Genomic DNA, 21,131 nt, shown 5'->3' on the forward strand with positions numbered 1-21,131 from the left:
AGTTAAGGCTACAAAGCCAATTTTAAATCAAGACTGAAATAGTTAAGAATATCAGCCCCAACAAAACATCATGATAAAAGTGTTTTCTAAATTAATGGAGCTTGACTTTTCACTCTTTGAGGATAAAAATAAAGAACAATAATAAAAAAGAACCAGTACTCTGCTTTGAGACTTTTGTTAGTTGGTTGTAGTTTAGATGGTCTGGGTGTTAAGCCTATTCCCGTGTCATTAAGGGAGGTGTCAAATAAATACCAACGTCATAAATTTTAAATGCACCTTATGTTGTAAAGAAATGTTTCCATAGTTACATTAAAAATAGAGGAGTCTGAAACGAACTAAGAGCAAAGACCACGGTGTTCTCAGTGGTGTGAGCATGCCAGTCATGAGGGGAGTGACTTATAAACACCACTTTAATCTGCCTTTTTGGCTTTCTGTCCAATGGGAGCACATAGTTGTATTAAAATAGATAATATGACGGGCCAAGCTGGGCTGGAGGATAGCACCCGCCAGACAGACCTATATAACAGATTGAGACATGCAGAGGTAATCCAAAAGGGTTTAAATCTCTGCTCATACACGTGATTATCATTTTTTTGTCCTCCATTTTTCTGGGTTATTCTGGGCAACTGCATTAGACAAACAAAATTATTTTCTGTCCAGTGAATTTACTGCAAGTCTCTGAAGTGTGCTAAGGTGAAACGAGGGTTCATTATTTAACATTTATCTCACACTCAGGGACAATATTGTGTTGTGAACAGAGAGTCAGCATTAAAAGATATGTATGCAGGCAAGGAGGAAGGAAAAAGACAGTAAATGTAATTTTGTATGTGGTACATGTGGCTCTGGAAAAAATGTAAAATAAATAAATAAATAAAAGGCAGTCATACCAGCATTCTTCTGTACACATAATCCTTCAACTTCACAGAAAAGAAAAACACAAATGTACATCTGTGTGGCTGAGTGCCAGCTGTAGCTTTGCGGTCTTACAATGAGGCAACAAGGCTACGTTTTGTATCAAACTGAAACACCCATTTCTCACAATAGACTTACAGCAAAGAGATTAAGTGCTTTCGTTATTCAAAAAAGCTAAAAGCTGGCAATTTTTTCAACAATAGAATAATTTCAGGTAAAGATCTGCTGGCAGATATAAGATGCTTTTTTAACACTCTAATTCAATAACATTGCAAATAAATCATCGTACATGGATACACACCAGAATTAAATGTAGGCTTTTAATGACATATCACTGAAAAGTCATTTTTACAAGATATCAAATTATAGACAAACATGTGGATGCTGCATCCTTAGACCTACATCCTTCTCTCATGGCATAATAAAGCTTTGTGCGTAGTGCATCTACACGGTTCAGTTTACACACAAAAAGAGTGCATTATTTGAGTGACACTAATCCCCAGAACTAGATAAAATGACAGAATGAACAGTGCACACACAAACGCCCTTGACCTAAATATTTACAAGCTGAAAATGATCAGGTGAGCATTCTCTTTGTCAATGGTGAGAATGTTACTGAGGCACATGTTTTTTTTAGCTTGTGTGTGTGTGTGTGTGTGTGTCTTTAAGGGGTGAAGGTGGGGTGGGATGGCTAGAAAAGAAATATATATATAAAAAAAGCTAACTTTTTTCCTGCTGTCTATATTTATATAAAAAGCAAAATCAATGCAATTTTTGATAGAACAAAGATTCATCAAATGCAATCACATGCTAACTACATCTGTAAAAAGACTGACAGACCTGAAAAATGTGTTGTTTGAAAAGGGAAAGGATACATTCCTATGTACATTAGGGTTAGCTATCAATTCCAAAGCAGCAACCTTGAAACGTTCTAAAAAGTTCTAATGTCCAAAATGTAACAATTGAATTAAGAATAAGAAATTATTTGGCTACTCTACTCCAATAATTTATTGCATGTATCAAAAGCTTTATGGCTATATATGTACATGTTAAAGTCTTACAACCAATGCTGAATTGACAGTCTTGTACCTCAATTGTTAAGCAGAATTAACCAGAATTAGCTTGGCTTATATTGTGTTGGCAAGAGAAAACAAAAGTTAGCACATTAGTACAATACAGATGATTAAACAAGCACCTGGTACTTTTTAAATATGATAGTTGTGAAATTCTAACCGTGGTCTCAGTCACTACATAAACCTATGAGATTTATAACTGTTTAGTAAATACATGCTTCAAAAAAGAAAAAAAAAAGGAATTGCTTTTTCCAAGTACAAGTCTTTGAAAATAAATGCACAGCAAGCAGCAGACAGCTCCACCTACAATCTGCTAACATTATCCCATCTCTGGATCGTAAGATATTCATTAGTTAGATAACACAGCCAAGTTGGTGCTGAGATGGAACTTTCAACTCTAAAATTAGAAGAGGACTGGCACAAGTGCATCACACTGGCTCCGACTTGCCTTCTTAAGGGGTGTTTAAATAGTAGTGTTGGTTTTTGAGTGTCTCAGTGGAAATCACCAGTGATACAGAAGAACTCAAATTCTATATGAACACTCCTTTTAATTCTAACTCAGCTTTAAATGAGTTTCATGGTAAACCTGCCACCATCACCTCCATCCCCTCCCCCTCCACCCATGGAAGACCGAGGAACAAAGTCAATAGTTGCAGTGTGTTTAATTTGACCTTTGCTCTGGCTCCAGAAAAACATGAAGACAAAACAGATGGCAACTGAGCTAAGGAACGACAGGAAGCCCATGGTGGTTGCAATGATCAAGGTCTTTGCATCGAATGGGTATGGCTTAGCCATTTGAGCTGAGGAGTTTGCAGCTTGGGTATTTGAAGGTTCTACCAAGCCCTCCTCTGTGACAAAAGACATGTTTCGGTTGCGTGGGAGCCCCTTCACATATAAGCTGACAGTCAGACTGTCATTGCCAGCTGCATTACTTGCCAGGCACTGATATGTGCCACTATCCTGAACTTGGGCAAAACGCACTTCTAAAGTTCCATTTGGTAAAACTCTGATTCTTCCTGTTGGAGAAATCACATTTTTATGGGATGAGATCCAGGTGATAGATGGTGATGGATCCCCATCAGCCTTGCAGGAAAAGAGAACAGTAGTGCCCTCCTCTACTCTTTCCTCTTGCGGCCTACGGTGCATGATGCGAGCAGGGCGGCAGGTAAAAACCCTTGGAAGTTCCTTCTCTAAGAAGTCTTTGAATTCACGCTGTCTTACTGTATCAGGAGAGGAGCAAGTGGGCTGATGTCCATCGAAGTTCAACCGCACTCTGCGACGAAACACCCAGAGAAGCCGGCAGTCACATGCTAGGGGATTCCCATCTAACCGCAGCACCTGAAGGTTCCCAACAGAATGGAAGGTGCTCTCTTCCAAAGTAGTGAGCTGATTGGATGTCACATTAAGCATGCGAAAATAGGCTAGTCCCCTGAAGGCTCCCGGCTCTATTCGTAGTAGGCTGCCACCTGCTAAGTGTAACTCCTGAAGTCTCAAGAGATCCCCAAGGAGGTTACCTTGGATAACAGTGATGGGGTTATAGGACAGGTCCAGGAAGCGCAGATACACCAGGTGACGAAGTGCAGAATAAGGAACTGCACTTAGGTTACAGCTACTGATAACAAGCGAGGTCAAATTTAGACCAATTAGGCTGTTGCCAGCTATAGTGTCCAGTGCAGGCCAGTTTGTGATCAGGAGGCTGCGCAGGTGTTGCAGTTTACGGAAAGCATTGTTGGGAAGTGTAGAAATGGTGAGGCGTAGCATTCGTAGACGTGTCAGGCTCTGGAGCTGGGACAATGCCTCAGTGGGAATTGAGGTCAGGTTGCTACGGTCTAAGTTGAGCTCCTGTAGATTCTGCAGACCGAAGAAAGCACGCTGGGAGATGAAGACCAAGTCATTTTCACCAGCTTCCAGTGTCTGCAGATTTATCATTTCTTTAAAGGTATAGTCCAGAAAGACCAAAATCTCATTTTGGCTCAAATCCAGAAAATTCAGACTGGACAGGCCAGAAAACACCCCAACTGGGATGATCTTGAGGCGGTTATTCTTAAGCCGAAGTGTCCTGAGATTCTGTAGGCCCAGGAAAGCCTCTACCTCAATCATGGAGATTATATTATCACTGAGGTCCAACTCTTGAAGTTTCACAAGGCCAGAAAATTGGCGGCGTCCCACAGTCTTAATCCTGTTTTGGGATAAATCCAAACGCCTGGCATCACTGGACAAGGCCTCTGGCACCGAATTTAAGTGTTTTCCAGAGCAGATCACTTCTTTGGGCTCAGGTCGACACAGACAGCGTGGAGTACAGCCTCCTGCAGATACGCCCAGTCCAAACTGGAGCAGGATGCTCCACAAGCCCCATCGGACGACTGACTCCACAAACATCTTACGCCCGGCCTGAAAAGAGATGCACATAATTACCTTTTTTAAAAACATTTATAAAGATGTTTTTCTCTATAGGAGCTTTATGTTTCTAAGACAGAGTGTAAGCAAAATGTATTTGTATTGAATTCACTGCCCTCACAAGCTTACATTTTAATCAAAACATACCGTTTTAGTTTTGAAGTGCAGATTTTCATAACCAGTGGCAGTCAAGTTGGAGTCAAGCTTAAGTCCACTGATGATTTTCTGTCAACAACATGTCCTTTTGTGTCACCTGAGGATAAAAGAAAATCAGAAAAAACAAGGTTAACTAAGTGAAAAAATGGCAACTCCACAACAGGCTGAGTTGTAAAGCTGAGTAAGTTTCAACATTTATTAGTTGTAAGATCTATTAACTCCATCCATTTAATCAGCTTAGTGTTCCTAGCAGGACAAACCAAATGGATTAAAAACCACCACAAACATAGCTTTCTCAGAAGGCAACCCAGTCCTGTGAGTTAAATGATTCATTTTGTAGCATCTGGCAACACACAGAACCAGTGTGCACCTCACATGAGGGGAAGACAACCATTTGACCAGTGTGTTAAACCAATCACTGCCAAAGTGGAAGAAATCAAGATTCAAGATTGTGTGCATTTTGAGTCCTGCAATCAGTATATTGCATTATTAATTCTGCTTGTCATTAGGTGCATTGCAACAGCATTTTTACATAAGGAAGTGAACAACAGAAAGTGTCTATTAGCCAATCTGTTCTAATTACTCACAACTATGAACAGAATATTAATGCAGTGAGTGTTAGAGCTATTGAATCCATCAAGACTTGTGCACAAATATCTTTTGTTTAAATTGTACCTTAATTTGATCTGCGGTGTTGCTTTAGAGTAAAGCACTATAATGATAAACATATTTTCATATAGATGTTTAGAAGACATGATAACACAAAGCAGCCTCCATTGTTGGTACAAATTAAGTAGGAAAATATAACAGCATGAATCTTGTATGAACATATTCTAAAATAATCAGTGAAGCTACTGAGTGATAAGTAAAAGCAACCTCCAAACTTTAGGGAACAGAGTCAAAAAAGAGCCCTGCTGTCTGTAAAATGCTGCAAAGTGAAATATCAGTAAATTACATAATGCTGCTGTCTGGCTTGCCAGTTGAATTTAAGAAAATGGTGAATGTAGAATCTAATATAAATTATGCATCCCTTCTCCAACAACTACCACTAAGACCTGCTAAAATATGAAGAACAAAGCTTACCTATCAGACGTTAAAAGAAACAAATCGTAATTCTTAACACTTTTCCACAGCTGCATGAAAACCTCCAAGTCCAGAAGTTGAATTGCTCTCACACAGGATATTTCCTTTCATATAAAAAAAAAGATACAATACAAAAATAATCCTCAAAATACCAAAGCCAAACAGTGTCTGACCTGCAGCAGCTGCAGCTTACTCTTCACCATCAAACAGTTTCCAGAGTGTGGACCCACCCTCGCTGCAGCCTCTCCTCTGAGTGCCTGAGTTGCTAACAGTCCCAGAGCTCTACAGTCTTTGTCTCATCCTTGTTCTTCATGCAAACAGCTCTTATACTGGCAGGCTGGGAGCGCTGACTCACAAACCCAACACTTGTGCTCTTAGACTCACAGGGCTCCTTTTAGACCAATATATTAGAGTGCAGTCACACAAGAAAGGTACCAATAAATGTTGGACGTCAGCCAGGCATAGTTGGTGATTTCCCAGTTTTTACTCACCACAGCTAAAGTCAAATCGGCTGTAAAATGCTGCGTTTTATTTCTGGTGTTTGTAAATTATTATTATTGTTATTATTTTGTTTCTGCAGGTTAATTCTTATGCTAATTTTATGTAGTATATGTGATCTCAAGCTCAAGTTCTTCAAATAACTAGTAAAAATGGCAAAAAATACATAACATGGTATTAAATTTATATTCTTTAAAAACTGTAAAAATAAAAAAAACCCTAAAGAAATGGACCATGAGTAGCAAATATAGTATTTTACAAAAACTGTATTGGTTTACTTTGTCCATTGATGGGGTTCACAAGTTAAATATGCTGATACCCCCCCTCCCCTGAGCTAAGTTGTGAGAGACAGAGACTGACAGCTGGGAGATATCCCAGGCCTGTACCCTGTCAGTTGCCGAGACCTTCCAGCCAATCAGCAATTGGTTTCACACCTCCCCTGCGTCTATCTGCACACCATAAAGATACAGTCCAGCCAAAGGTCACGACTCCAGAGTTATACCCAGGACTGACCCATCCATCAAATTAGAAAGTGGGGAAATAAATGAATTTGCTATTTCTCACCCTGTGTGGATTGTGGTCACATGAGTGTCATGTTACAGTGTTAATTGTTTTAACTATTTTCTATCATACTGAAACACTTGTTGTTTCTATTAATAATACAATTTCTCATTAGAATGAAAAACATACACAAAAAGCTGTCAGTGCATTTGTCAAAGACTGGCACAAATGGAGAACTGAGGACCCTCTTAAATTTTGTAACCTTCACAAATAAAAACTAATCAGATATTATATCTGTATTTCCAGGAGAACTCCCTGCATTTAAATATGTGTTACTCTGTAGTTGCTCACACATGCACAGTAATTGACTACAGCATGGCTTTTATTAGTTTAAGACACTAAGCTGCCAAGATAAGCACAAACACACAAAAATAAAAATCCCAAAAGATACAGAGGTATTTTTCCCACTTTGGTCAAATGACCTTTTCCTATGCTGAATTATTTTTCATTAACTTTTTTTTTAAAATATTACCTTAGCATTTCTTAGTGCTGCAACTTTCAATTTAGTTTTTTGTGCAAATGACTTTCCCTGTCAGTGACTGGGCTTCTTTGACAGTACAGCTGCTGCTGCATGCATGGGGGGATATTCTGGTTGTGTTCCAAATCTACCTTGATCCATGTGTGGCTTTACAGTATGCCACTAAGAAACAATAGGTTATTACAGTCCAAAAGCTACACAGCTAACTGAATGAGATAACGATGAAAAGAGTTTAGCAGATCATTATATTTTACTACAGTACTGTTTGCAGTTAAGCAGGCAAACGAGGGTCAACACACTGCAGAAGATCTCGTACAGGGGGAATTAGTAAAGAAGACTGAAGATGAGGAGACTATGGGTTAAGTTAATCCATTTAATAAAATAAATAAATACAAATCTGTGGTTACCTTTGGGAATACACAAACATGTTTAATAGTCTTGCCTACTATAGTTGCAGTTATTTTCATGGATAATTTTTTTTCCAAAACAAGCTACCAACTTATTTTAATAGCTTTAAAAAAATCATTTATTGAAAATCACACTCTGCGAATAACTTATTTTTTATTATATTTTGTTTCATTGAGTTGTTAATAATAAAACTGTTTCCTGTATTTCTTTTCGGTCTTTCTAAGTGTTTTATTATTTCTGGTTAATTCAATTACATATGTAATATGTACACATTTATATCTTTCTTAGAAATACCCTGCAGTCATTTCTAAGAAGTCACTTCTGGTTCATTTCAGTTTAATTCTGTTTAGTAAGCATGCTGTTTGATCACTGTGAGAACTTGTTCCATCCAGTTCCTGGGATTTGCTTATGTTGCCAGAGTCTGGCAAGATACTGCAGACTCTGATTGACCAATATGAAGCTGCCATTTGATGACCCTGCAAAAAACTTTTTTTGCATGAGTCAAAAATATCCACTCTCCTAAAGCCAAGAAGATGCCAGCTCTTACTTAATCAACCCTCAAATTGCCAAAATGCAAACAATATCAGTGATGTAACATCTCATCAGACAATTCTTTGGCAGAGTATTTTGGATGAGCTCCAACTGTCGCATAATTGTTCGACATAATTCACCTTCCATACTCTGTTCAGTTTTCCCTTTCTCTGTTCTTTCATCAGACATAACTCATCGAGCCTCTCAGCTCGGGCTCTTATCACCTTGCATCAGTCTGTGGTTAGTTTCCAACCCATGTTAACATTTGGACTTTCTTCTTTGCCCTAGTGTTGCTGCAGGTTCAGTCATTTCTTCACTGTCCAAAGTTGCTGTGTTCTTCCGCAGGGATTAAGATTATAATGATTTAAATTAAAAGTATCATACCATTAATGATTGCTGTGACTACTAAAGTCACTGAGATGGCTTCATGAGTATGGATGTTGTTTGTTTATGCTGATGCTAGAAATGTGAAACACAGCTTAAATGAGACATTTTTGCTGTTCCTCTTATTCATCAAACCTAACATGATCCATGTATTTACTCACTGAAAAGCAATTTGCATCATTACTTTGCTAAAACACTGCCACGAGGAAGAAAGAGGCAATGACTCTCAATTAACCTGAACTCCTCTTGTATCCTGCACTGTGGTTTCATTAGCTTTGAGGGACATCTTTCTGAAACTCAGCCCTTTAAAGCTCCACCTTAGCTGAGTTCTTTTATATTCAATTGCTTTGTCACCAAAGGACTTCAAGCAAAATGTGAAGAATTGTGACAGACAGAATCCAATTACTGAGATGAAAAGAGAAGTTATTTTAGCAACAGGTGCATGGAACAGGAACATGAGCTCACATGGGCCACAGGATGACAGTTTGGCAGTATCCACTCCACTGAATTTGGATGCCCCGAGCATGAATCCCTGCGCCAAGCAGCCCATCTGACACAGAATGCACAGTCTGAGCCCGGTTGAGTTTTCTGACACTTGTCAAAGGGCTATTTTTAGCTTGTCACAGTGAGAAAGACAAGAGCCTGGCTCAAATCCCCAATTAAAAAGGCTGGAACAGAACAACAGTGCAGGGATCACAGAGAATGAATTTGTGTCTTCTCTGTGTGGGTGTGTGCACTCAAGTTGTTAAAAGCACGTTTGACGGGGGAGATGGTGGAGCTGTGCGTTTCCATTTTTTAAAGGGCTTCTGGCACCTGCTACAATGTGACGGCCCCTGAGACCTCCTGCATGCAAGCAGCAAATATTAAAGGGTTTACTGGCAGAACAGCTGTTCAGTGCATAGAAAGAAAACACAAGTCTCCTGGTCTTTCCCCTTTGGGTGTATCTGAGGAAGTCTTTGTAAACAAGCTCATGTCAGGAGGCACATCTATAAAGAAAATATCTGAAATACAAGGGTAAAAGCTCAGAGAAAAACTGAACCACAAAAGGAGCTACAGTTGCAAAAGTACCGACTATAGTTTTACCCCATTGAGAGCAGGGCCACACATTTGGTCACTAACTTATGCTAATAAGTGAAATCTTGTTGAAACCAACAAAAACAAAGATTCAAAATAATTTGAATTTATAAAAAATCTTGATCCCAAGGATGCCAAAGAGTATGATGTACTAAAAATATTGCAGAGATCTATCGATCTGGTGTTCAGATGTAGAAAATGCAGAATCTTGTATTGAAATCCAAAACACGTTGCAGACTTGATGGAAAAAATGGCCCCAAGTGTGAAAAAACTCAAGATTTATTTTTTTAAACTTCTGAACTGAGCTCATTTTAATTCACAGTGAAACAAACTAAAACACTAGAATCATTCACTCACCAAGTAGCTGATTTATTAATAAACTTGCAAAATATAACCTGCAAAATATAACAAAAGGCAATTTGGTAAAAAGGCCTAGTTTAAAAGCATTACCATTTGTAGAAGAATTAGCTTCAAAAACCCAAATGACCTATGGATAAAGTCCTTTGTGTGCCTTATTGTGCAGTTGTTTAAACCTGCTGATTAGCCTGCTGTACTGAGTTTAGTGTCTCACAGTGATGTAAAGTTTCAGGATGCTATTCTGGAACACGGATGTTCTTTTCTTAATGCTTCTTAGTGAGAAGGAGGAAATTAAAAAGGTTTTTAGCTGGGTGACAGGATTCTTTAGTATTCTAAATACGCCTACACTCTGTGAGATTTTAGCAATCCTATAAATTAAATGGACACTGTGAGACGTCGTACACTACTCCCAGACATCAAGCTTAGTGCACACAAACTGTTGGATGATAAGAAATGAATTGCAGCGCACAATGCAGTTCCTCCATTATTTTTTTGTATACTGTCATACGACTGGAGCATACAAAACACTCTACTTTTAAATGTGCTGTATAAATTTAACTCAGTTTTCTTCTCCAATGAAATCTCTGAGAATTTTTAAACAAATAAATATATAACACATAAAAGGCAAAAGACAAGGTGAATTGATCACTTGTATACAAAGAGATGAAAGAAGCAAAAACATAATTTATGCATCATGCATCATATAGTGCTGTACTCAGGGGTTAAAATGCAAAGGGATGATCTGGAACTTTGTTTTTGGATTTGTTTTTTGGATATTTATAAGTTGTTTTTGTAATACTTCAGCACCTACAGAAGAGAAGCTAGCACAAAGGCAGAAACATTTTTTAAGTGGCAGGCAATTTCAAATGCAATATTTTTATAAGCTCAAAAAATGTCACTAACTGTTTGTGCAGTGTGCAGTTTGTCGCACAATGTGTCTGCTATCTGAAGGCACACTAATGCATTTTCCAAGGACAGAAAAGAGTACAGCATAACGTCGCTGAGAAAAATGTAAGAAAGACAAGATGGGGAGAAAGAAGAGCAGTTATACTTAGCAAAAGACTTACATGTAATGCCTATTTTTTTTAATTGATATTGGATCTGATATAATGTGAAGTTATGTTTTGACATGTTGTGAAACATTTTGCGAAACAAACTGAGGTACACTAACTTTTATCTAAAGGTTACATGAAAACACAATGCATTTTAAAATAGGGCAAACAGGTTACTGTTCTGAATTTAAAGTAAAGCACTGCTGTACAACACAGTTATGCCATCCAATACTGAACTTTCTTACAGTATAACAGAGCCACAAACACAATATTGACACTATTCTTTTACATTGTCATCATTCATCGAGTATAATGTGAACACAGCAAGAGTTCTTGCATCTAGGCCACGCTATACTATGAATTTGTATGGTATTATTCAAGTACATACATGTTTCATTTTATTACTTTTTTCTTCTTGGTCTTAAAAACAAAAAGTTATAAAAAGGCTTAAAAGATGTTTGATATTAAAAGACTTAAATTTGGTGCTCCATAAAAAAATTCTGTTTAATGTCTTTGTGTATTTATAATGATGCTCACAAACAAGCTTATAATGGCCACAAAATATATGCCAATGGATGTATTTTACATCAGCTTAACATTAGCAAGCTTAGTAGCTTTGTAAATTGTATATAAACTCAACAGCATTGTGTATCTTCTAAAGAAACTAAAGTTGCTGTTGGCCGCATAACTGGTTTATGAATACTGTCCAAATAGGAGAAACCTTCCCACACGATTATTTATTGGCTGCAGTTAGCAGCCTATCGGAGAGTCGAACAGCAACACTTGGGTTTATAAACAGCTCCAACGGAAATGTTAAAAATATACATAACAGATGCAAAATGAAATATGGTTCATATTTTCTCACAGTTCTTTAGGTTTAAAATTTATATTAATACTACAATCATGTAGTTACTTGGGAACTAAATTTGTGATTGGATATATATATATATATATATATATATATATATATATATATATATATATATATATATATATATATATATACATATATATATATATATATGTGTGTGTGTGTGTGTGTGTGTGTGTGTGTGTGTGTGTGTGTGTGTGTGTGTAATTTGCGGGACTTAACATATGTTATGCAAATTTTAATGAATGAAACAATAATGGGCAGTTACATATCAGGTGCCAGGTGTTGTTACGTAATCCAGTTTGTGATGGTAGAATCTAATCTTCACATAATTCATGTCTACATTACGCAATCTTTGCATTCATTGCCAACATTTTACAAACTGTGTGGAGCACATGCAAGACATTTCTAATTTGATCACCTTCTAAAATGCTGGGAGGAAAGCAAAGACCTGTGAATATATGAGTATAGCAAAGGAAGATTGTTCTTGCCTGGTTGCATGTTTGAAATTAACACGTCCAACTGAGATAAAGAAGAATGTATCATAGTATGGTTATAGGCTTTTGCTTGGGACAAATAGGACTGTATTAATTGTTTGCCAAAGATCATTGATTGATTTATGAAGCTAATTTTAACATGGAAAAGATTTTTCTCAAGAACAAACTCCATCATAACAGTGTCCAAATTTTAAAAGCTCTTGGTTATAAATAATTAGCGTGTGTCTCTGTGCCTCTGTCTTCAAGAGTTGTGTATTTTTTTCTGTTTCTATTATCTCTTGGTGTATGCATATCACTAAAAAAAGACAGAACAAAGAACAGACACATTAAGTATGGTGTGATTGAATATTGGTGTGATTATCAATTTAATGTGTGGTGGAACTGGGTCACAGTGACAGATTCACTCACATCAGCCTTGTTCCAGACTGTGTGTTGGGTAAAGCACTTTGCTGTAATTCCTCATTCCGACAAGGAGAGAGTTAAGACTCTGTGCAACGTCATGCAAAGTGCACCGTCTGCAATATTAATAATAGCACACATAAATGAGGGAAGGGAATTAGATTCAGCGCAGCACCCTATGTGATGTGACAAATGAGGTCATCTCAGCTAACTGATATGATGCACTGGATCCATCATTATACAACACAGAGATAATGGGAGGTCAGCCATTAATAGGGAGCTGAGGGCTCTTAACCTGCAACAGATCATAGATAAAACACTCAATAATTCAGAACAACTTACATACCGAGTGCAGAATATAGGTGCAATCAGAACAGCAGAATGGGTCTTAAAATGCTTATTGAGAGATTATGTTTCTATAGTGATGAAAGACAAAAGACAGGAGAACTACCTGGATCCTACACAATTCCAAAAGATTACCGGAAAAAGTAACGTGCAAAGAAAATTATATATAAAAAAAAATACACTTTAACACATTACACATTAAAGAGAAAACTAATGTGTGAGGTAAAAAGAAGAAATATAAAGTATGAAATAAAGAAATACTGAAAAGTACGGTGAAAAGAACCGAAGGGAAGAGAAAATAGTAGAAATAAGTAACAGTAGGAGAAAAGAATGATCTCGAAGAATCTGGGAAAGGAAAACAATTAAGAGGTAAAATAGCTAAAAGGCCTAAATTGAGAAAATTGAGAACTGAAAACTAGAAAACAAATGATATTTAAAAGTCCTTAAAAAATGTCTTAAAAAGACATTTCTGATCACATTTCCTGATATAATATTTTTTATCTAAAGTAAACCAAATTATAAAATCACTGCAAACACCAAAGACAGAATGAACTTTTATTTCACAGAAATCCACCAACTCCATAATCTTTCCTTTTGTGCAGGTTGAGCTTTTCTTTTTTAGAAGACCTAATGCTAATGCTAATCTGATAGCAGCCAAGGCTGCTACCACAAGCCTGCCCAGACAGTCTTAGCAACACAAAAGCAAACGGAAACAAATCACTGCTATTCAGAAAGTGACTTAGTCCCAGTCTCACCAGAAAAAAAGGGAAAGAAAAAAAAACTTCCCCTTTCTTATTAATTTCATAAAATGGGGGTTTATTGTCAGTGCCTTGAGTCGGACTCTTCATCATCGTCAATGAGGAATTGGGCACAATGAATATTTATGAACATGGTAGAATTTTGCCATCCAATTTCTGCATATTTTTGTCCTAAATCTGTCCAAACTTAACAAAAAAATGACAGAGAACTAAAGTAAGAACAAATACAAATTGACTGAGAAGAAAAAACTTTGGACCATAACATTTTTATGCAAATTGGAGATGGTCGAGTAGAAGACCCACATAGATTTGAGATGGAATGACCCAAATTGTAAGTCTGATAAAGTTCTCATAAGAACTGCACTGCTAAATTTGAGACAGTATTCTTTTAAAGAGCTTGGTGATTTGAACAGTGTACAACACGCTCTGTCATTAGATCTTCCACCAAAACACAGTGAAGACGTCTTGATGGAGTAACAACATTAAATAATACGGCTTTTGCTTTTTCTGAAAGAGGGAAATTTTAGGTCTAATATACTTAGTTTTATATTTTTACATTGAGAAGCAATCAATTACACCATGTAGATGGAAATAAATACTACAATGTGAGGCCCAGCAGTAGCCATGAATGTGACAAGAAGGACATAAACTTTTGACTACTCCTGTTCACAATACTGTACTAATTACTTTTAATTATTTATTTGAAAATTTCTGATTGGCCACTCCATCTAGTTCTCTATTTGTTTATTTTTTGACCTAGAGCAAATATTGTCCAGCCTTTATGACTATGGCTAAATGGGGTCAGGAAAAGGACCCGGTTAATGGCCTGAAGACGTTTGCTTTTTTAAATCTTCCTAGTGGACAGGAAGTGATATTTTCAATAGCGGATAAAGCGAATAAAGATAGGGTAGGTTACTAGGAAGTTGAGTTTGCTTCAGAAAAACTAGTTCATGTTTAATGTAGTCCAAATTCTAAAGCCTAAAGCCTTTATACGTGTTCACAATGTCTGCACTAAAAGGAGGAGCAAAAGTCCTGAGGTCACAGCCTTATTTATACTAACTGCATCAAACTGGATTCTCTTTATCTCTTCCCAGACTGTTTTCTGTGTGCCTTTGTAGACTTGATTCAATGAATAATACAAATGAGGAAGTGCTTTTGAACAGCATGTCCTTGTAGACATTCATGAAATTGCACTCAGTTATACATACAAAAACTGATGAAAGTACTTGTGTGAATGACAACAAAACACAGCTTGATCGAGAAACTTGAGACCTACTGTGGTTTCGATCTGTTTATGACATATCGAGCTTCCAGTAGCCACAACAATGGTTTGAAGCATGTTTGATTTGGCAGAGTTTTAGGTTGGATGACCTTCCTGCTGCAACACCCAAAGGGGATTTATGTTCTTGTCTGGAATTAAACTAGCAACTGTGTTACCACCACACTATACATTATTTTTTCTGAAGTGAGGTGTTTTGAATGGCCCCAGTGTATGACTCAACAACTACTTGGTGATAAAATTAAGCACACCCACTGACTGACAACCTATAGATCGTTCAGTAGAATTAAGTAGATCAAAAAAACATCAGAGTTGTAAAAATACACAAACAGAATAAGAGTAACTTACTGTGACATGCCCCTTTTGATTTTCTCTTTCCTTGCCCTCACAATATCTTACCCTGAAGCAGACAATCCTGGACGCTTACCATAGAAAAGCTTAGGAAGTGCCTGTGCTTTACTCTTTGTTGGACGTTGGGTTAGTCTTCACATGTGAAATGGGTTAATGGCTTACAGATGAATAAAGTAATAGAATAAACCGGAAAGGACACATGCATCATGAAAATGGAAGCACAACCTAGAAAAACATGTAGCATGAAAGAAATCCTCTATTACATATTTTTTTCTTTTTCATGGCCAAACAAAACAAGACTGCTGCTAACACAACCAATGGGCCAGTGGCTTTCAAGTCAGGGCTTTACTCAAGCCCTGACTACATTCCTCCAGTGGCAGTAAACATCTGATGTTTCTGTTCATCTACAAAAGGACTTCAAATGACTATGTGGCTTGAATAGTGAGTGTTGTGTACTGTGAGTTAATATGTGCTGTGCAGATTCTGCCCTGGATACAGTACACGAGTCGTTTTCATGTGCAATCCCTCCAAAACCAGGATAAGTTAAGACTGATGAAAGGGCAAACCGCACATGGCCTCATGTGAAAATTAAGAGATTTAGCTTTTGCACAAAAAGGAAGGGGGGCAGAAGTACTAAATGGAACTGTGATGTTAATCTCATAGCTGTTAAGATTGAAACTGCGGCTGGGGGATATGAGGATGCATTGTTCCAGACTAAAATATACCTTCTCCCAGACAGCTCTTTGGCGGAGCCTGGTATTAAGAAGCTGCTGTTGGAAAAAAGTCAAAGCTGCAGTGAAGTAATCTCCCACCTACATGTCTCTTTTTTTCCTCGTGTGGTGGGTTTATATGGAAATGTGCGTCATTTTGAAGTATTGTAAAGTATTCTTTTTAAGCTGTCTTCACGGATGCTGAACAGAAAAGTTTGCTTGTAATTAACCATACAGGTTAGGAAAACACAAGTTCCATAAATACATGAGCAAAAGTTGAGCTATATAATAAATCAAAAAATAAAATTCACAAAAGTGCCCAATTTAATCTGTGCCTTTACAGTATGTAAGGCCAAGAATTCCCTCGTAAAAGAGTTTTTGAACTACAGATTAGTTTTAATGTGTCAAGGCACCATGTCTCAAATCACTCTCTGACCTCTGTATGATTTCTGTTCCTATATATGTTGTTTTACTGTTTCACTGTTTTTCAGATTACCCCATGATCAGTCAGTGCCTGTCTCTGTGGGATATGTGAGGAAATAATAAAGGGCTATAGGTGATGTGATGCTCTTGTTACAGTGTAAAGGTCTCTCTTGTCCTCTGTCACCAATGTCGCATAAAAATATACAGTGTTACAGTTTCAAAGATCCCCTAAAACCATCATTTATTCAATTTGACCCACACTGATGGATCTAAAATCCATATAAAAAGATATGGGTCAAATCTGATCAAAAACAAGGAAAATGTAGAAAAAATGTATAAGAGCAATACAACAGTAAACAATTAGACTATTTTTTGACTATGTCAAAATGTGTCAAATTTGACCCAAACAGTGTGTTAGGATTAATACAAACCTAATATTATACAACAGCTTGCTTTTTCTTCGTAAAGAATTTTTCTCTTTCTACAGAATATTTATTCCCACAGATGTTTTAGGTTCAAGCTGCCAAATACAAACATGTTTTTTTAATAATGTAGACAGCACACTCTAATTAAGCAAAACCTTGTGTAAAACCTCTACCACAGAAAACAAGTGGGATAGTCGACAGTGTTGACAGTTGAAGAGAAAGTAAGTTTTAATTTAAATTTATAATAATTTCAGTCTTCATGTGAGTCATCTTCATGTGACTCATATATATATATATATATATATAGAAATATATAACTGAAGGGGTGATGATATTTCTTTCCACCAAAGAGCCAACTACACTATTTATCTGGCCAAGCTCTTCAAGATCATTTGTTTGGCAGGTATAAAATGAGTGTCTGGATTCTACCTGGGAGCATTTTCTCCCATATAGAAAGCAGACCAAAGCTGATTATACTCCACTTAATTTTACCTACTTTGACCTAAAGTGCGATCTGAAATTTAAATTCAAAGGTTCTGAGTTTCCCACAGTACAAAAAAGCCCTTAATATTCATCATCAAAGTTTTTTTTAACATTAAAACAAAGGAGAAACATTTCATTCTTTATGATATTATGCAAGCAGTAATACAGATAAATGTATAAACTCACCACAACATTAGCATGCAAGCTCACTGTCTGACCAACATACCTCAAGACCCAGCTGCATATATCTGCCACTGAAGCCGTGCAATGAAAGTGAAAAACAATTAAAAACTTGTCTTGTACTTCTTTGCCTAAGGCTCCAATCAACTGAGGTCTGGAGTGGCTGCCCAATATAACAGTCCAGATAAATCAGTTTCTAACAAGGAGACTGACATACTTCCTGTGCATAAAATGCCCTCTGATTAAATTGCCCATTTGGCAGAATCCCAGGTGTCAAATCCTTGGTTCTCCCTTGATGGTGATCTGCTCCTCCTGAGCCACAACCAATATGATGTGTGTCCTCATTATGACAGGAGGGGGGGACAAAGAGTTGGCTGCTGGTCTGAGTTCATATCTGTACCTTCACTGAAATGTGGATCCTGACTACAGGTGAGGTGATGATCATATCTTAAATAATAGCAAACTGACAAACATACCTTTCAGCGACAGTACTGAAAATACTGTGGCGTATACTACAAAGTAGTATAGAATATAAAGACAAACGGAGGGACTGTCCCAGGGGAAATGAGGTTGCAGTTACAGCTGTCAGTAATCCTGCCTAAACGCTGTTAAAACACAGTCTGCTGTGGCCCTTTTTTAGGTTTATGGAACAAACTATCCTGAGGATTACTGTTCCCATGGACACTCTAACTCCACAACACAAACAACATCAACAAGAAACAAGCAGACTTCTAGAAAAAACTTGGCTGAACATTAAAGTGACATTAAAGGTGTGTTTTTCTTTGTGGTTTCAAGTAATAAAATAAATAAACGCATACAGGGAAAAAAAGGAATAATAGCATGAATATAGGTCAGTGTTTAAACTCAGCCCTGGCAATCTCCAGACAACTCACAATAAATGGCACAAAAGTTCTTCACATTATAACTGTTATGATATTTATCTGTTTTGCAATTCTACAGACTTGGTTTGGACTAAATGTTATAGAAACACGGAGTAGGCTACAAATACATAAATAATGTAAATATTTGGTTCATTTTTTTTCAATTTTGTTTAAGTTCTCACAGAACTGCGACTAGTGGTAAGAATGCGAACTTTAGCGATTTCACATAAAAATAAAATATAAAGTAAACACTGGCTTGTTTTAGAGTAACCTACCCTAAGATGAAGACCAAACCTAAGCTCATTTCAGGCCTATTTCTGTTATAGGACGTTATAGAAAGTAGTTTGTAGGAAAATAAAGAAACTCACCTGAATCATCGCATTAAAGCCTTCAGCGCTTAAACTCTCACTGCCCATCTCCCACAGAAAGGCGTACTCATCTCTGTTAAGGACGGGTTTCCTCTCCCTCCTCTCCCTTTTCGGTTGGTCTACATTCAGCCAGACTTTTCCAACATCTGTCACGCTAGAGTCGCGCAATTTACTTCGCCCTCCTTCTTCATTAATTTCCTTTTCCAACTGCCGAATACCTCCGGGAGTTTTCCAATAATTGCGCTACTAAAGTAATTTAGGTCGGCTGTGTCTCTGTCTGTGTTGTTGTGAGTGGTTGCTTCTGTGGAGAAGCTACTGATGCTGCGCTCTCCGCATCTCCATCCCTCTGCTCAGCTCACGGAGCAAAAGTCACACAGATTTAAGGCTGGAGCGGTGCCATGCGTCGGAGCTGCAAATCCGCACGTAATGTAACGAAGAATGAGTCTATTAGTCCTCAACCTTTACGTGCGCTACTGCTCCCTGTCTATAACAACGACTCAAAAATACATCTATAAATAGAAATTAATATATCACTATAATGATACATTTCGTATATGAGGTTATCTGATTCAGATTGCAACTCAATGTAATAACGAAATAAGTTAAGTCTTGAAACCAAGAGTACTACAGTTACCCTAAACTTGTACCTGCTCATATCTACATGGTCAAAGTTTTGTCATGAGTCCGAAGTGCTAAAAAGAACATAAAAAACAAGATAGGAAAACAGAAAATGCAGTCACATTTCTGTAGTAGAGAAATTTTAGCCTTCTGAGAGTGTCATGAGTTAAAATTGATTATCAGAATGTTTTTATTAAGTTGGGGTGTTCTGCTGGGTTATACTTAGACCCTTTTTAGTCTCAACATTACAGACAAATCAACAAAATATCCCCGAGGACCTGGCAGAGTGAAGTTACTATGCATGCATACTGAACTACTTCAAAGTGTTTTCTTAATTAAATAATTTGGGTGTAACACAATGCAAAGCTGATGTCTATATTTCAGTGCTACCATGGTACATGGATGTTAATGCACATTACCTATATAAGCATATACCTCTCTCTGACAGCTCAACAGTATTAGTTATTCCTTTATTTGGTGTTTCTGCTTTTAACCAGTTAAAATACATGGAAATACAATTTAAGACTTCTTACTTTCATTGAAATAAAAAAAAAAAACGATACAGTGCTTTACTAAGACCACAGCTGTACTCACAACAGGTTGATGTGAATAAAAGTAGCTTTCTGTCACAAAAGTAACTGTTAAAACACATCCAGGGTGATAGAGATGTGCAAATAATAATAATATGGGTGGAAAAATCCCCAAGCTGTCAGCTCTGAGGGGATTTGTGATTTTTTTTTTCCCCCTTTTATATCCTCTACTCTGAGTGAGGCCTGGCACGCTTCCAGGACAGTACATTACTATCAAAGCTTGTAGGGAGAAATGTGCAGATATGTATGGGACAGCTAAATCTTCAGATTAAAGAAACAGCTGGATATTAAAGACAAGGAAAGCCCCTACTGTCTCTCCCACAAACACCAGTATACATGACAGCCATCATAAACACTTATTAATGATGTTGTGAAGTGTAATCTGAAAAAAAAAGGTTTTAATGGCCTTAATGACATCCTTTTAACTTCTCACTTCAGTTCACCTCAGTTCAGTTTTCCCATGAGGTCATAATCTTTCAAAACCTGGATTATCATAATTATACAGATGTATTTTTCAAGCTCACACAGAGAAGTCAGTGGACTGACTGTATGCAGCTCTTGTTTATTAGCATGAGGCAGACTGACCTTCCCTCTCCGTTCAGAACAGAAATGCTCCATACCGCAGGCTAAAAACCTGTTTAATAGGGACCTCACATTCTAAACACACACACATCATGCACTCACACACACTTATACTTACTGCGAGACCTGGTGGTATGCAACCAATTCAAGGAGCAAGTATTTATAGCTGTTCTTAATGGAAGCCTTCTGTCATAAAGAGATACAACATAAAAGGACTCTACAAAATAAAGTTAATGGATTCCCCCCCACTCCCCACAAATACACACATATTTCCCATGTGTAACAAATTTCCCACGTGTAAACAGACGTCAAATTAAAAGCCAAGAATTATTTTTTCAATTATAAGATATAGAGAAATGCACAATAATAACGCGGTAGGTTGGACATCTTATCAAAATACATCTTCA

General features: G+C 37.3%; 2 protein-coding genes across 8 annotated transcripts in view; one reads left to right on the forward strand and one right to left on the reverse strand.

Moving 5' to 3' along the window:
* Positions 1-21,131, forward strand: part of atg5 (ATG5 autophagy related 5 homolog (S. cerevisiae)) — a 445,274-nt gene that overhangs the window by 280,987 nt on the left and 143,156 nt on the right. The window lies entirely within an intron of this gene.
* On the reverse strand, positions 1,551-19,291 carry lingo4b (leucine rich repeat and Ig domain containing 4b). Of its 4 annotated transcripts, none has more exons than XM_085176792.1 (3): positions 18,935-19,291; positions 4,530-4,635; positions 1,551-4,376 (listed from the first exon to the last, which is right to left on the reverse strand). In XM_085176792.1, the coding sequence occupies exon 3, from the start codon at positions 4,362-4,364 to the stop codon at positions 2,550-2,552; it is 1,815 nt and encodes a 604-aa protein (XP_085032918.1). In that variant the 5' UTR covers positions 4,365-4,376; positions 4,530-4,635; positions 18,935-19,291; the 3' UTR covers positions 1,551-2,549. The 4 variants fall into 4 exon arrangements, with proteins under 4 accessions (XP_085032918.1, XP_085032919.1, XP_085032921.1 ...); XM_085176793.1 differs by having other exon boundaries at positions 17,732-19,291; XM_085176795.1 differs by lacking the exon at positions 18,935-19,291 and adding an exon at positions 5,795-7,076.

The sequence above is a fragment of the Neolamprologus multifasciatus genome, chromosome 11 (genome assembly GCF_963576455.1).
Source record: "Neolamprologus multifasciatus chromosome 11, fNeoMul1.2, whole genome shotgun sequence".
NCBI lineage: Eukaryota > Metazoa > Chordata > Actinopteri > Cichliformes > Cichlidae > Neolamprologus > Neolamprologus multifasciatus.

Excerpts from the sequence above, each read along its gene's own strand:
- lingo4b (XM_085176792.1), bottom strand. The coding sequence starts at position 4,364 with ATGTTTGTGGAGTCAGTCGTCCGATGGGGCTTGTGGAGCATCCTGCTC.